General features: G+C 60.9%; 2 protein-coding genes across 4 annotated transcripts; both read right to left on the bottom strand.

The window, feature by feature from the left end:
• Positions 1-627: 627 nt before the first annotated feature.
• Positions 628-5,084, bottom strand: MLKL (mixed lineage kinase domain like pseudokinase). Of its 2 annotated transcripts, XM_042834790.1 has the most exons (11): positions 4,989-5,084; positions 4,035-4,597; positions 3,738-3,851; positions 3,412-3,586; positions 2,917-3,014; positions 2,449-2,584; positions 2,248-2,332; positions 1,911-2,062; positions 1,676-1,725; positions 1,198-1,338; positions 628-797 (listed from the first exon to the last, which is right to left on the bottom strand). In XM_042834790.1, exons 2-11 carry the CDS (start codon positions 4,489-4,491, stop codon positions 745-747), a joined length of 1,461 nt encoding a protein of 486 aa, XP_042690724.1. In that variant the 5' UTR covers positions 4,492-4,597; positions 4,989-5,084; the 3' UTR covers positions 628-744. The 2 variants fall into 2 exon arrangements, with proteins under 2 accessions (XP_042690724.1, XP_042690723.1); XM_042834789.1 differs by lacking the exon at positions 628-797 and having other exon boundaries at positions 815-1,338.
• Positions 5,085-5,782: 698 nt separating this feature from the next.
• FA2H (fatty acid 2-hydroxylase) lies at positions 5,783-13,401 on the bottom strand. Of its 2 annotated transcripts, none has more exons than XM_042834838.1 (7): positions 13,147-13,401; positions 10,179-10,259; positions 9,260-9,402; positions 9,069-9,175; positions 7,778-7,950; positions 7,203-7,455; positions 5,783-6,621 (listed from the first exon to the last, which is right to left on the bottom strand). In XM_042834838.1, exons 1-7 carry the CDS (start codon positions 13,399-13,401, stop codon positions 6,542-6,544), a joined length of 1,092 nt encoding a protein of 363 aa, XP_042690772.1. In that variant the 3' UTR covers positions 5,783-6,541. The 2 variants fall into 2 exon arrangements, with proteins under 2 accessions (XP_042690772.1, XP_042690773.1); XM_042834839.1 differs by lacking the exon at positions 13,147-13,401 and adding an exon at positions 11,941-12,090.
• Positions 13,402-14,150: the final 749 nt, after the last annotated feature.

Genomic DNA, 14,150 nt, shown 5'->3' with positions numbered 1-14,150 from the left:
CCTCCCGTCACAGCCCAGCCCCGAGCACTGTCCCGCGCTCCACCCGCTGCCTCGGGGCCCGCCGCCCCCCCGGCCTCCCCTGACGCTCAGCTCTGCCAAACCACTCAAAGGAAGGGAGAAGGGAGAAGGGAGAAACGAGAACCGACCAGCCCCAGCTCGGCCCACCTCACGGCGGCCCCGGCTGCTGCCGCCCGCCCGCCCGCGCCGCTCGAGCTGCGCGCCGCCCCACCCCCTCAGCCCTATTGGCCTGACGCTCCTCCTGCCGCCGCCTCTATTGGGCGAGCCGAAAGTTGTGAGGATTTTTATTGGTCGAGCGCTCTGTCAGTCTGCCTCAGTGAACGGACTGTGGAGGAGGAGAGGCGAGAGCAGTGAGGCGTGCTCTGATTGGTCGGTCGAGGTAGAGCTGCCCAGCTGATTGGGCGGTGAGATCCTCGACGGACGGAAAGGGCGGGGCAAGAGACAGGAAGTGCGTTTTGATTGGTGGAGGCGCCGCCGGGACGAAATAAGCGGGAGCGGGAGGGGATTCAAATCGAGGCTGGGGGGGGGGGGAGAAGGTTGCCATGACAGCGGGGCACAGCGGCCCTCAGCCCCACCCGCGGGCCTCGAAGAACGCAAACCAGCCGGCACTCAGAGATTTTCCAGTCTTATTTAATAAATAAACATATATTGACACTTCGATGATTGCAGTCGCAGGGATGGTAGGCAGGGAGGCCGGTCTGGGCGGCCTGCTGGGGCTCTCCACAGCTAGCTGCCCTGGCTCCTCCTTTTCTCCAGGTCAGCCAACAAGTCCACGATCTCTGTGGAACACGAGGCCAGCGTTAGCACAAACAAACTGCTTTTGGTGCCTGTGAACTTGTGGTTTACCCAGCCAAGCCTGCGCCGACCACAAGGATGGAGAACCTTCCCCATTTACCCGAGTTTGCAATTAATTGCTCTTGTGCCATGCCAAATGAGCGGGCCTGGCTGTGCGTGGTGTGGATAAATGCTGCTGTGTGAACAGGGTGTATGAGGAGACCGTAAGCAGAAAGGGCTACAGAAGGAAACCTGCTCTTGGGAGAACCTGGTGGTGTCGGCAGGATGAGGGGTGGTCCCAAAAGACAAAACTGGGCAAAACCCAATGGAAAACAAGGGGCAGATTCAGCACTGAGGCGGCTGACTGACTGAGGGACCCGTGGGGCACGTGTCCAGGACACTCACGCTCAGCAGACGGGCGCTGGAACGGATCGAAGGCCCGACACTGGTTGATGACTTTCTCCAGCTCTTCCGGACAATCTTCTCCCACTGGCTCCTGGTACTGGTGGTCACAGATTTTGTCTCTGATCTCCTGGAGAGAGCAGCCTAAGTGAAACAAGGACATCAGGATGTGTGGAGGCTCACCGAAGCCATCCTGCAGCCTCCTCCATGGAGAAGCTGGCAGAGGGGGCACCCAAACTGTGTCAGCAATGAGCTCCCCCCATCTTTGCCATGACACCGCTGGGCCCCATTGAAACAGGATGTCTTAACGCTTCAATGCATAGAAACAACAAATAGAGGCAGTGTTTCTTGCATTCTTGTGGTTTAACCATGTGCAGAAGCCATGAAGACGTCATACAGACCCAAGCACTGGGACCCATGTGCTATGGGATGCTCCAGCAGCTGAGCTTTTACACAGGGCCATAGACAACTTCTGACTCACCTTCAAATGGGATTTTGGAGGTTGCAATCTCCCACAGCACGACCCCGAAGCTGGAAAAAGACAAGCAAGAGTTTCTCAGCGGTCATCCCACCACGTCATCCTCCTTTCCGACGGAGAGGGCTGGGGGCTACGCCTCATAATAATGTTTGATTAAACCTGGCCTCCATCCACAGCTTGACAGCTTGACATCTGCCCACTGGCATCGCACCCGGGAGGGCTTGTGGGGCAGACATACCTGTATATCTCGCAGGACCTCTTGTAGGGGCAATAGACATCCATCAGGTTCTCGGGGGCAATGTAAGCCAACATACAGACTTGGTTCAAGTTCTTCTTATTGACTTTTCTCTTGATGGAAGACTCTGTTTCACACAGCTCGAATCCTGACAGCTGTTTGCAAAAGTTAGATTGAGAAAGGGGGAGGCATTAGAAATGTAAAGTTGGTCACCGGTTCTCAGCTCAACTTTTGTGGCCACATTTCCTCTTCCTTTTCTAACATGCGTGGTTGGCAGCTAAATGCAACCTCACCACCCCCCCGCTCCCACCTCTAGAGCTTCTCCAGGCGTGGTCCTTACCTTCACACAGTAATCCCCAGCCACCAGGAACTTGCTGCTGCAGATGCAGCCGTGCAGTCGGGACTTCTCCTCCGTCTGGTGCAACCTGCAGCCAGCCAGAAACAAGAGCAATGTGTGCTGTGTTGGGGCAACCTCTGCCTTGGGGTGCAACAACGCGTGCAGGTGGCCCCCCGGATGGCCTGCCACTGATTTGGAACTCACCTGTAAAGGCCCCTGGCAGCTCCCAGGGCCATCCGAATGCGGACTTCCCAGGAGAGATGCTGTTGCTTGGTCAGCACCTCCCGCAGCGTGCCGTGCTTGCAGTACTCCATGACGATGGAGAAGCAGGGGATCCCATCTGATGCAGAAAAATGCATGCTGAGGGGGCAGCTGGCCCCAGGACAGCCACAGACCAGCTCATATCAGGAGAGCTCCCAGGCACGAACCACGGTAGGCCAGTGCTGGTTCTGCTGGGTAGAACTGGCTGGATGTCTCTGTTTTTGGGGGATCTGAATAATGCTTTAGTGCTTTACAGCAGAGATCTGCCTCATCCCTGCAAGAGCCTCAGCAGAGATGGGGGAAGCAGCCTCTCAGGCATGCTCCTTTGTGTCACCTCGAGCTGTCTGCCACCAGCTAGCACTAGGGACGGGCAGGAAAGCAAGAGGAAGCCCTAAATGGCACACCCCGTACCTTTCTCCTCAATGCAGATCCCATACATGCGCAGAATGTTTGGAGACTCAAACTTCTTCAGGGTCTGAATCTCCTTCTCAAAGATGTCTCTCACCTTCCTGCAGAAAGGGACAGCACAGTGAGGTCGTGGAGTCATAGAAAGGTTTGAGTGGGAAGGGACCCTAAAGGCCGTCTGTTCCCAGCCCTGCACTGAGCAGGGACACCCACAGCTCCATCAGTGCTCACAGCCCTGTTCCCTGACCTTGGCTGTGTGCAGGGATGGGGCAGCACCAGCTCTGTGTGCAGCCTGTGCCTCACCGCCCTGAGCGTGAACTTCTTCCTTAGCTCCAGGCCAAACCTCCCCTTTTGGTTTGAACCGTTTCCCCCTGTCCTATCACAACGGACCCCACTAAAGAATCTTCTTTCTTCCAGCCCCTTTAGATTCTGAAAGGTCCCCAGGGCAAGATACGTCGTGCCATTCTCCCAACCGCACTGCCCTGCGCTGCTCCAACTCACACTGTGTCGGTGGTCAGCGGCCTCTTGAAGGTTTTGATGGCGACTGGGTACTTGAGATACTCTCCCTCATAGAGGTCGTAGCGCTCAGTGTCCTGCAGGTGCCTGCGGAAGGTGAGCTGGTCCCGCTCGATCTCAGTGATGGCTTCCCTTTTGCCCACATTGACCTTCTTCAAACCTGCTCACGCCGCATCGGGAGGAAGGAGGCACAGATCAGGCAGGGCCAGGGAAAAGCCAGCGACTCTGTGGCTTAGCAAAGCCTTTTACAGGAGAGTTTGTCCTTTCTAAAAGGGACGCGGAGGGCAGATCTCTTTGTGACACCAACTTACTGTCCATCACACGCACGATTTTGTTCAGCTCGCCTTGCATCCAGTCCACCTTGCTCTCCATGCACTGACTGCCCATGTGGATCTCCCAGGCCTCATCTTCAGGCTCTTTGGTACCTGAGGTAAGACAGATAGGCGCAGAGATGGGCTGGGTGAAGTGCGGCACTGGCACTATCAGTTTTTCTGGTCCCTTTGGCTTTCCCCAGCCATTGCCATCAGGCTGAAGCTGGGCTGGGGTGGGCTGCCAGCTCCCAGCCAACCTCTGGTCTTTGGGAAGGGACACACTAAATGCACACTTACTTGCAATAACCTGGTCCAGGAAAGCCTTGTCATCCCTCAGATCCTCAGCATCTTGCCTGCGACAGATCTTTGTCTGGAAGGCCTCCAGCAACGCCTGCTTCTGCTCTGCTTGTAGCAGCAGCGAGAGCCCTTGGGCGATGTCCTCCAAGCTCTTGTTCACCCAAACAAACTCCTCTCCGCTGCTGCGGGCACTCAGGAACTTTTGGATCCAGCTGGTCTGGCTGTATTTTATCACCAGCTTCTGGGCTTCCCCCAGCGCCTGGAGCAGCTTGGTCAGCATTTGCTCTTCGTGGTGGGAGATCTGCCAAGATGGCTGAGCCTGCAGGACCCGCACGGGCCCCAGCAGGATGTGGATGCGCTCCACGAGGCGCTGGCACTGGTGCTTGCAGCACCTGACGTGCTCAAACTGGCTGTGGATGGCATGGGCGATGGAGAAGACCTTCTCTATGATGTCCATGCTTTCAGCCAAGGGCTTGGCTGATGGGGACGTGGGGCAGCGGCGTCTGCTGGAGGTGACCCTTGGGCAGTGCTCACAGGTACAGCGTGGATCTTCCGCACCTTAGCTGTCAAGGAACAGCCTTAACATGGCACACAGCACCCCACAGCCCTCACCTCCCCAACGGCTGCTCTGGCATTTGTGTAGATCGGAGTGGACACGTGTGAACAAAGGCACTGGTAGCGGTGGAACCGTCACACCAACCATCACAGAGTATCCCAAGATGGGAGGACTGAGGGGTCCAACTGCTGGGGCATTTTGGCTTCTTTTGCGTGAATTAAAGCAGGAGCAGCCAGAGCAGAATCTGTGATCTCCCAGTAGCATCCCCCAGCTGTGCTCCCCAGCGTTACCACCCAGATAACAGTTTTGTCCTATGTTCAGGCAGCCCCAACCTCTTCATGTCATCTCCTCTCCCCCCAGGGAACCTTTGCTAAATGAAATCAAAGATAGCAGCTTACCCGGCCCCGTTCTGCTCGCCTCCTCCTCGGCCGTCTCTCAGACTGGAGAGGAACCAGGGACGCGGGGGTTTATAGGGTGCTTTCCCAGCAGCGGAAGCTGCATTGTGCAACGTGGAACCACCGTCACAGGAAAGCTGCTCCAGCTGACGGAGGATGGTGCAGAGGCACACAGTGCCCCTCCATGCAGGATCGGGGTGCTGGAAGGAGGAACCCCCCACAGGAGGCACTTTGGGAAAGCAGGGTAGGGAGGTGTCTGTGCCCCCCGCGTCGATGCTGCCGTTCCAACCCTTTTTGCCACACGGCTTTCCCAGGGCTTGGTACCAAAAATCCCAGCCCTGCAGGGGGGCTGCGTGGCAGGGAGCAGCAGCCCCCAGCCCCAATTCCAGCCCGACCACGCAGCCCTCCCCTCTCTCAGCCCATCCATCGTCAGAGGAAGCGGGTTACAGGTGAGGAAAGCAATGCCTGCCCCTACCGGGAGGGCAGGAAGCTTTGCAGGCCAATTTTCGGAAGCTCGGGGCCGCGTGTGACACCCATTGCCCAACTTCGGGGAAGTGGCCCCGGGGCCTTTCCAGTGACAGAGGGCTGGCTGTCACACAGCTGATGGGAAGCATCTCCCTCTCTGCCACAGCTCTGCTTTTCTCAGTGGCCCCAGCCAGCACGGGGAGGTGGGAAAGGTGACGGCAAGGGACGGTGACCTCGAGAGCCCCCCCAGAGCCAGGCCCTCGGGGAACGATTGGACTGGATGATCTTTTAGGTCTTTTCCAACCTTGGTGATTCTATGATTCCATGCAAGGTTTTATTTTTCAAAATATACAGTTTATTTACAATTGCCATGTCTACAGTTGTACGTAATAGCTTCATTCCGAACCTTTAAATATCTGCAGTAAACATTAGAAAAAAAAAAAATACTAATAATAATCACAGGATCAGCCCAAAAAAACAAACCAAAAAAAAGGCATCTTTTAGCAATTCCATTCATTGGAGTTTAAGTTTCAAGTAGCTGAGGACCACACGAATGCAAAGTCAAACAGACCTGGCAGGGAGATGGGAGCGCTGGTTAGAGAAAGGCCAAGGCCAGCCCTGCCAGACGCCCGCCTGGCACCGCAGAGCAAGGGAAGCCCGCTGCACGTGCAGGCAGCGCGGGTTTGGTTCGATTTCCCTCGGTTATTTTGCCTCCCCCCTCCCCACAGGCAACCCGAGAGGTCGGAGCCCCCGGGTGGGAGTTGGGCGCAGTGCAGCGGGCGGCTCAGGGAGGCACTGAGAGGCGGGGGTGCGGGGTGTAGCAGGGGGGGCTCGAGGCAGCCGGCACTTCATCCTCCAGGCACAGAGGTGCCCGCTCATCAGTGCCCTCAATGGGAAGAGCTGGAGCCCCAACAGCCTCCTCCGGCCCCCTCCCCACCTCCATACCCCCCGGCCCCACCGGCAGCACCGAGGGGATGGAGCGGCCCCACGACGGGCGACGGAGAGGGACAAGGAGGACGGTGCCGACCCTCGGCAGCACAGTGTTCTGAGCCGTCACGGCCCTGAGCACGGTCGGCTGAGCGCCGGGGCCATCAGTCCTCTTTCTCAAAGGTCTCTTCGGGGATGAGCGTCCGGAACGGGTGATCCCAGAAGCGGGTGGTGATGCCGAAGCCTGCAGGGGAGGCGAGAGAGCGCTCAGCGCGCGGCACCGCTGGACGGCGCTAAGCAGGGCTGCACCACCGGGACAGGGGGAGCCGGGGCAGGGAGCCGTTACAGCCCGAGCTCCGCAGGGCCCCACCGCGTGGCCGGGACGCAAATGTCACCCGGCTCGGTGATGACACCAGAGCGGGGCGGTCCTTTACGGGATTGACGGCGCGTCACCCGGCCCCAGGGCAACAAGCAAGGGCGAGGAGGAAGAGCAGAGGGAACAACGAGAGGAGCCGGCTGGGATGATAGCTTATCTGGACGGGGTGCTTTCTCCTAGGAAACCGGGCAAAGGGCAGGTTGAGCAAGGGGAAGGTGTGGGGCAGAGCAAGGGAAGCCTCACCCTGCACCCGCCAACGGTGCCACGAGGAGGGGCTGGGCACGGTGTGCCATTGCCTGATGGCAAGATGGGCACGGAGCAGGGCTCCCACAGAGCGGCACTTTGTCACAGGCACCCCCACGCCGTGCCAAACCCCACGGAGCGTTCCCAACCTCCGTGCCCATTCCCAAGCCAGAAAGGCACAGCACAGCACAGCAACGTGGCGCTACCTGACTTCTGGTGCTCAAAGTGGTGCTTGACGTGGTACGCCTTCAGCCCGTACAGGTAGGTGCCTTCCTTCGGCGAGCCGTAGTGCAGGTAGTAGTGCATCATGTCGTACACCACGTAGCCACACAGCCCTCCCACAAACACAGACAGCCCCAGCACCTCGGGCAGCAGCAGCCGCAGCACGCCGTAGAAGAAGGCCATGATCAGCGAGGCCGGCACCGGGGGGAAGACCAGGCGGGAGCTGTCAAAGGGGGACTGGAAGCGGAGAGAGACGGTGGGACGGCGAGCTCCTCGCTCACCCCAAAGCCTCCCTGAGAGCTGGAAGCATCCATCCCACAAGCAGCGCCGTCCCCACGCGTGGCGAAGCCGCCCCCAGGAACCCTCCCACCCCAAATGCATCCTGAGCGAGGCACCATCTCCACAGGCAGACGTAGCCCCTGGTGAAACTAGAGGGAGCCCGCTGCTTTCCAAGTCTTGCAAGCCGGGCTCGTGGTTTAACTCAGCTGCTCCAAGCTCATCCTCTGGCATTAGCAAAGGGCAAGGGCACCCCGAGAGGAGCAGAAGCTCTGCCGCTCACCTTGTGGTGCTGCCCGTGCAGCAGGAAATGCAGGGTGATGAGATAGTAGTTACTAGCGGGTGGCTTCATGTGGAAGACAAAGCGATGGATGAGGTACTCTAGCAGGGACCACAGGAACATCCCCAGGAGGAAGATGAAGGGGAAGCAGTGTTTGTGCACGGGGATGGAGTACTCTACACAATGAGACATGCAGCAGTCAGCGAGGCGGGTGGATTCGCATGCTTCTATCCGTGGCCATCCTGATGCCAGCAGCCTGGTGAAGCTCGCCTCTCCCCCCACTTGTTTGGTTCCCCTCAATTTGTGCTCTTTGGGGTAGGAGCCAATGCCAGCTGGGACTGCAAGCATGTCCTTACGGAGCAGCTTTCCCCACCCAAACAGGCAGCACGACCCGACGGACACAGGCAGCGCTTGTGACAGCGGAACAGAGCCGCTGCTGTGTTTTTGTTTGGCAGAGAATACAGCTGCCGGGCGCTTTCCCCCACAGAGCATTTTTCCACCACCTCCTCCTTTTGCTGCCAGCAAACCCTGTGTCCTCCCTCGCAAAATTCACCCCGTGCTCACTGGCAAAATTCCCCCAGATCCAAGCACTGTATGGCAATGAGAAGAAAACCCCCTGTGGGCAGCGAGATGCCCGGTGCGCAGCCCATCACCCTGCATGGAGAGGCAGGAAGCACAGCTGGGAACGCAAAAAGAGATGGAAAGAGAACGGGGAGGAACAAAAGGATGCGTGATGGATTTATTCCAGCCCAGGACAGAGGCAGGGAAGCCAGAACATCAAAACCTGCTCTGATTTTGGGCACCGAGCGAGGCAGCTGGCACAGGGTGGCACCCGCAGCGGGGCCAACAACAAAGCTGTCACCCAGCTGCCTGCTGCCCGCTGCCGGGGCTGCGCACAGTGGTGGATTCAGGGGGAGGTGCTGGTTGAACAAGCCGTGCTCTGTGCGAGGCCGGTGGTGTGAGAGCCGTGTTTGTTCACCCAGCCCCAGTGTCAGGGCAGCGGGTGGCGGCGCAGGGGGACGTGGCCATCGGTGAGCAGCGGGGCTTCGTTTTGAGTGTGGAGGAAGAGAGGCAGCTCGGGGCTGTGCCTGCTGCCCTGGGCAGCCTGCTCTGCGCCCACCGCTCTCTGGGGCGGCAGCTCCCTCTAGGAACAAACCTCAAACAGACAGGCAGGGGAGCAAGGCGAGCTCAGCCAGCACAGGTGGCTGCGTGCAGGGCAGTGCTGGGGGCTGCGGGGACTGGGGACGGACCGCACTCATGCAGGCGTGCGCTGAAGGCCGGGGACGGGTCGTACCTGCGGTGAAGGAGGAGAAGAGCCTGGTGTCGCCCTGTGCCAGAGCTGTGTAGCTGAGCCAGCTGAGGTAGAGCACCACGGGGGTCCACACCAGGAACACCACGTACCTACAGGGAGAGGGGATGGGTCAGGGGGGTGGACCCACGTATCTGCACACCTCCACCCTCCCTCCGCCACCCCAGGATGCTCACCACGCCGTCTTGGAGAGGGCCTCAATAAAATCCGAGTGGAAGAGGCGGATGGGCCGATCCACGGGCTGGTGCACCCACTCGTCATACTTCTCCCCCAGGTAGCCCACCTGCCACAGCAAGGGCTTCCGCCAGTCCACCAGGTCCTGGGGGCACAGGGCTGTTGGTTAGCTCCCGCCCTCGTCCCCTTCCCGATAGTACCCGCAATCTGGGGGGACTCATGGAATCATTAAGGCTGGGAAAGGCCTCAGATCCCCAGGTCCAACCCCGCTCCACCCCGCCGTGCCCACATCCCTCTGGGGCACCTCCAGGGATGGTGACTCCCATCCTTTGGCAGCTGTGCCGCTGCCTGTGGAGTCTGGATAGGGATGGATGTGGTCACCCAGCAGGGTAACGACCCCAGGATGCGTGGGAATGGATGCAGATGCTCCACACCAGCAGAACTTCCGAGCAAAATCTCATTTTGGGGCACACGCAAAGGAAAAATTTCTCTTTTAAAGGCAATCGGTGGCAAAATAGTCATAGTGAACAAAGGATTTCCTGTTGGTCAAATAAAGATAAAGGCTGTTGCTCCCCAAAGAGTGCTTGGCACAGCAGCCACGCGGTGCAACACGAGGCATCCAAAGGCACCTTGGGGACAGGGAGAAACCCTGGGACACCGAGCTCTCAGTCTGCCCAGCCAGGACACCCCTTATATGTCAGCAAAAAGGGAAAAACAAATGATACATGAATAGAAATAATAATAATAATAATAATAAAAGCAAACAGCGCGAGGCGTGGTGTAGCAGCACGTCCTGCTTCTACAGGCAAAGCTGCTGTCAAAGAAAGGCACCGGCGCCCACAGAGGAGCCTCCCAGAGCGGCCGCTCCTGGGCCATAAAGGCAGCGCTGTGTGCAGGGCGAAGGGCAGAGCACGGCCTCACCGTGCCCACGTCCACTGGCTTGCAGCGGGGATCCAGCCGTGGGGCTGCAGCGTCCAGCGGCTTCTCGGCCTTGGGGCAGCTCTGCAATGAGAAAGCGATGGTTTGGGGGTGCTGGAGAAGCGCGGGGTCGCCGCGGTTGGTAGAGACCACCACCACATCTCGTCCAACCGCCCGCCTGCCGCAGCGCTGCCTGCTCACCACGTCCCCATGAACCACATCCACGTGCTTCTGCAACGCATGCACACACACACCAGGCTGCTGTTACGGCTGGAGGGCACTGCGGTGTTTGGGACATCGAGGCACACGAGGGCCGGGGACACAAGGACGGAGAAAAAGGGGGAATCCCCCCCACGTGGCTTTGCCCACCAGCAGAGCCGTGGAGGCACCTCCATCCCTCCGTGCTTCTGGGTGCCGACGCGCCTTTCCCCTGCCTCGTCACCTCGGTTACCCATTAACCAGCCATAGGTTTTCCCCAGATGGTTGGGACACGTGGGACAGTTGGTCCCCACACAGGGACACGAGTGGTGGTGACACGGCCCCAGCGGCGCCTCGGCGGGCAGCCAGGGCTTTATGGAGCCCTCGTGATGCTGACGCGGGGCCGTTGACCGACCCACTGCCAGTGGGACAAGGTGACACCCGGGCCGGGCAGCAGAACCGAGCGGGAAGACCTTCAGCTTTATGCGTCTTGAGTCTTCCCGCTTGGTTCTGCCGGACGGAGACCCCGCGAGCGTCAGCCGGAGGGGAGGCGGCGGCGGGGCTGCGCCGTGGGCGATGCTGCCGCTGCCTCTGACGCGGCGCAGGGCGAACAGGTCCTGCCGGAGCCGTGATGTAAGGCAGGGAAAGTCGCGCCCGCCTACGGAGCGCCGCCGCCCTGCACCTCGCCCCGGCCGCGGGCGGCCCTGCTGGGAAGCGAAGGAAGGCTGCGCTGCGTTTCCACCGCGCGGCACCAGCGATGCTCCCGTGCCCGCGACCCCTGTCGGCCTATGGGGCGCGGACACCCCAAGCTCACCCCACGGTGCCCGCGTCACCATCCCGCCTTCAGGCCGTGAATCACAGGGCGGTGAGATGCGGATGCGAGGTGACACGGCCCATAAAACGCGGGTTTAAAAAAAAAAAGAGATAATAATAAAAAGCAGGGCCCTTTTTATTACAACACCTCCCAACAGGTGAGCGCCTACATACGGTGAGCTCACACGGCGCCGGGAGATGTGCAGTGACTCACGGCAGCGTCGCGCAGCCCCGCGGAGCTCTGATGAAAGCCCCATTGCTCAAATTGCCGGCTAATTATACGATCCGGTTCCCCCCCACCGAAGCTGCTGAACCCCGCCGTCTCGCGGAGCTAATTGCCGTTCCTCGCTTTCATCTGTGCTGCGCTCCATGCGCGCACTTCGGCCACGGAAATGGGGACGGATGATTCAGCCCCCTATAGGCGCCCACCCGCCGGCGGCTGCCCCGGACCCACACGCTCCATAATTAAGCCGGGCTCTCGTTTAATAAACTCGCATTCCTACGGGACGTCCTGCGGCGCAGCACCTCCTCCAAATCCCCACCGGGGCCGCGTCCGCCCCAAACCAACCCGAGCATCGCCAAGGGCGAACGCCGGCCCCAGCGGGGCTGCTCTCACCCCGGTGCCACCGCCACCCAGGACGCGTCATCCCGTGCCAGGCAGCGCGCGATCCCCTCGCCCGGTGTTATCGCACCGGTATTTGCCTTCGCGCAGCGGCACAGAACCCGTTTGGTCGGTACCGGCGCTCGGCCGAACCTGTCGGGCTTGTTGTGGAGGCCACGTCCCAACAAAGGCGCTGCCATCGCCGGGCTTTGGGGCTGCAAGAGCCGAACAAAGCTGTATCTGTGCGGGGCCGGAGAGCAAACAGCACCGGGAAGCACCGCCGGTCATCGACCCCGCGGCACCGGGCATTGGGTCAACGCACACCGCTGCAGCAGCACCGCTCCTCCAGCCCGCCCCGCACACCCCAACAGCCCGGCTGCGGTGCTGGCTGGCACCCAAGCCCCGGATCGCAGTCCGCAGACCCCCCCCTCCCCCCCCCCGGAGCCTGGGTGTGCCCCGGACCTTTGCACCACAGGCGCTGGGCGCTCCGCACGCACCCTGCATCACGTCCCAAGCCCTCGTGGCCCTGAGCGCCGCACGCAGCTCAGCCCCATAGACAGGGACACGGGGCGCCCCATAGACGCTGCACAGCTCAGCTCACCCCGGACACCTGAAGGCACCGTGCAGCTCCATCCCACGCTCAAGGGACCCGGCTGCCCCACAGACCCCATGCTGCCCACTCCAACCCTGGGGCACTCTATAGGCCCATTGCACATCGGCTCGCTCACCCAGCACATTCTATGGATCCCATTCTCCCCGACTCTTGAGGCAACCTACAGACCCCGTATCTCCTATGCCACCCTCACGACACCCTACAACCCCTTTAGTGTCAAACCCAACTCTGGGTCACCTTATGGATCCCCACCCCCCCTCAGAACTCACTACAGACCCCGTACCCCTCACCCCACCCGGCACACCCTACAGACCCCAGACTTCCCAAACATTCCCAGCACACCCGAGTAGATCCCATACTTCCTACCCAACTTCCACGCTACTCTACAGACCCCACGGCGTCCATCCCAACCCTGGGGCACCCTACAGACTCCACACATCCCAACTCACATCCAGCACACCCTGAACTTCGTACCCTGCTTCTGGGGCACCACATGGACCCCACAGCGCTGAGCCCAGCTCCGAGGCACCCTACAGACCCCACACCGCTCCCCCCATCCCCGGGACATCCCGCACACCCCGCCCCGCTCCCACCATACCCCGCACACCCCACACCTCCAACGCCGCTCCCAATGCGCCCTCCAAACCCCGCACCCCTCCGGCCCAACTCCGGCACGCCCAACGGACTCCGCACCCCCACCCCGCTCCCGTTTCACTGGACGGCTCCCGCATCCCGCAGCCCGCTACCTGCTCGTCCCGCAGCTCGCCCACGTAGTACTGCTCAAGCCAGCGCCGGGCGTTGGCCGAGTGCCGGTGCGGGGGCCCGTCTAACGCGGCGCTCACGTCGGTGCCCGCTCTGCTCCGCAGCAGCCGCTCGCCGCCGGGATGCAGCCGCACGAAGGCGCTCAGGTCGTACAGACGGCGGCGGCACCGCACCAGGCACTCGCCCCGCGCGCAGCGATCCCGCACCTCCGCGGCACTGAAGGAGCGCGGCGCCGCCATGGCCCCCGCCCGGCCCCGGCCCCGCCGCGCTCTGCCGCCACCTGCGCGTCCGCGCCGCTCATTAGGCGGGGAGGCCACGCCCCTCCCGCGCGCCCATTGGGTGGGGGGTGGAAAAAGGGGAGGGGCTTGTGGAGGGTGGCCCCGCCCACCCGGCAGGTGCGGGGTTGCAGAACGGAGGGCTGGGGGAGCGGGGGGCGATGCGGCGTCTCTGAGAAATGGGGGCTATGGGGTGAGCTTCACCCTGCGCGAGTCTGGAAGACTTCAGAGAGCGGTGAGGCACCGGAACAGGCTGCCCAAGGAGGCTGTGGATGCAGGGATCCAAGGCCAGGCTGGATGTGGCTCTGGGCAGCCTGGGCTGCTGGTTGGCGATCTGCACACAGCAGGGGGTTGGAGCTGGATGAGCGCTGTGCTCCTCTGCAACCCAGGCCGTTCTGTGACTCTATGATTCTAAGGAATGGCAGAAATGTGGGGCGCAGCAGTGATGGTGGGACCCCTTGGGGCAATGGAGGTGCGGGTGTGCCCGAGAGAGAGGACGGGGTGATGCTGGGGGCACCACGGCTGTGGGCATCCCTGGTCCTGAGCTCCCCCGACCCCTGGCTCTTTGCAGATTTGTCACCGATGCAACGAGCCGGATGGGCCCCCAGCTGGGAGGGCAGGACGGAGTCCACCCCCAAGAATCCCTCCAGGAGTGGAGGTTAAGGGGGATGAATAAAGCGCTGCTGACAGCCCTGCTTCTCCTCCCCATTATC

This window comes from Centrocercus urophasianus, unplaced genomic scaffold, assembly GCF_019232065.1.
Source record: "Centrocercus urophasianus isolate 14NV4802_14NV808 unplaced genomic scaffold, USGS_Curo_1.0 seq_49, whole genome shotgun sequence".
Lineage (NCBI taxonomy): Eukaryota > Metazoa > Chordata > Aves > Galliformes > Phasianidae > Centrocercus > Centrocercus urophasianus.
Note: the sequence above shows the minus strand (reverse complement) of the source record. Positions and strands in the feature narration are given on the sequence as shown.

Bases quoted from the DNA above. Each gene is read 5' to 3' on its own strand.
- FA2H (XM_042834838.1), bottom strand. From the start codon at position 13,401: ATGGCGGCGCCGCGCTCCTTCAGTGCCGCGGAGGTGCGGGATCGCTGC. The intron at 10,260-13,146 runs GTAGCGGGCTGC...TTCTCATTGCAG, and splicing joins GCGAGCTGCGGGACGAGCAG to AGCTGCCCCAAGGCCGAGAA. The intron at 9,176-9,259 runs GTGAGCATCCTG...CTCTCCCTGTAG, and splicing joins GCCCTCTCCAAGACGGCGTG to GTACGTGGTGTTCCTGGTGT.
- MLKL (XM_042834789.1), bottom strand. From the start codon at position 4,491: ATGGACATCATAGAGAAGGTCTTCTCCATCGCCCATGCCATCCACAGC. The intron at 3,587-3,737 runs GTAAGTTGGTGT...CGGCGTGAGCAG, and splicing joins AATCGTGCGTGTGATGGACA to GTTTGAAGAAGGTCAATGTG. The intron at 1,726-1,910 runs GTATGTCTGCCC...GTCTTTTTCCAG, and splicing joins AGGTCCTGCGAGATATACAG to CTTCGGGGTCGTGCTGTGGG.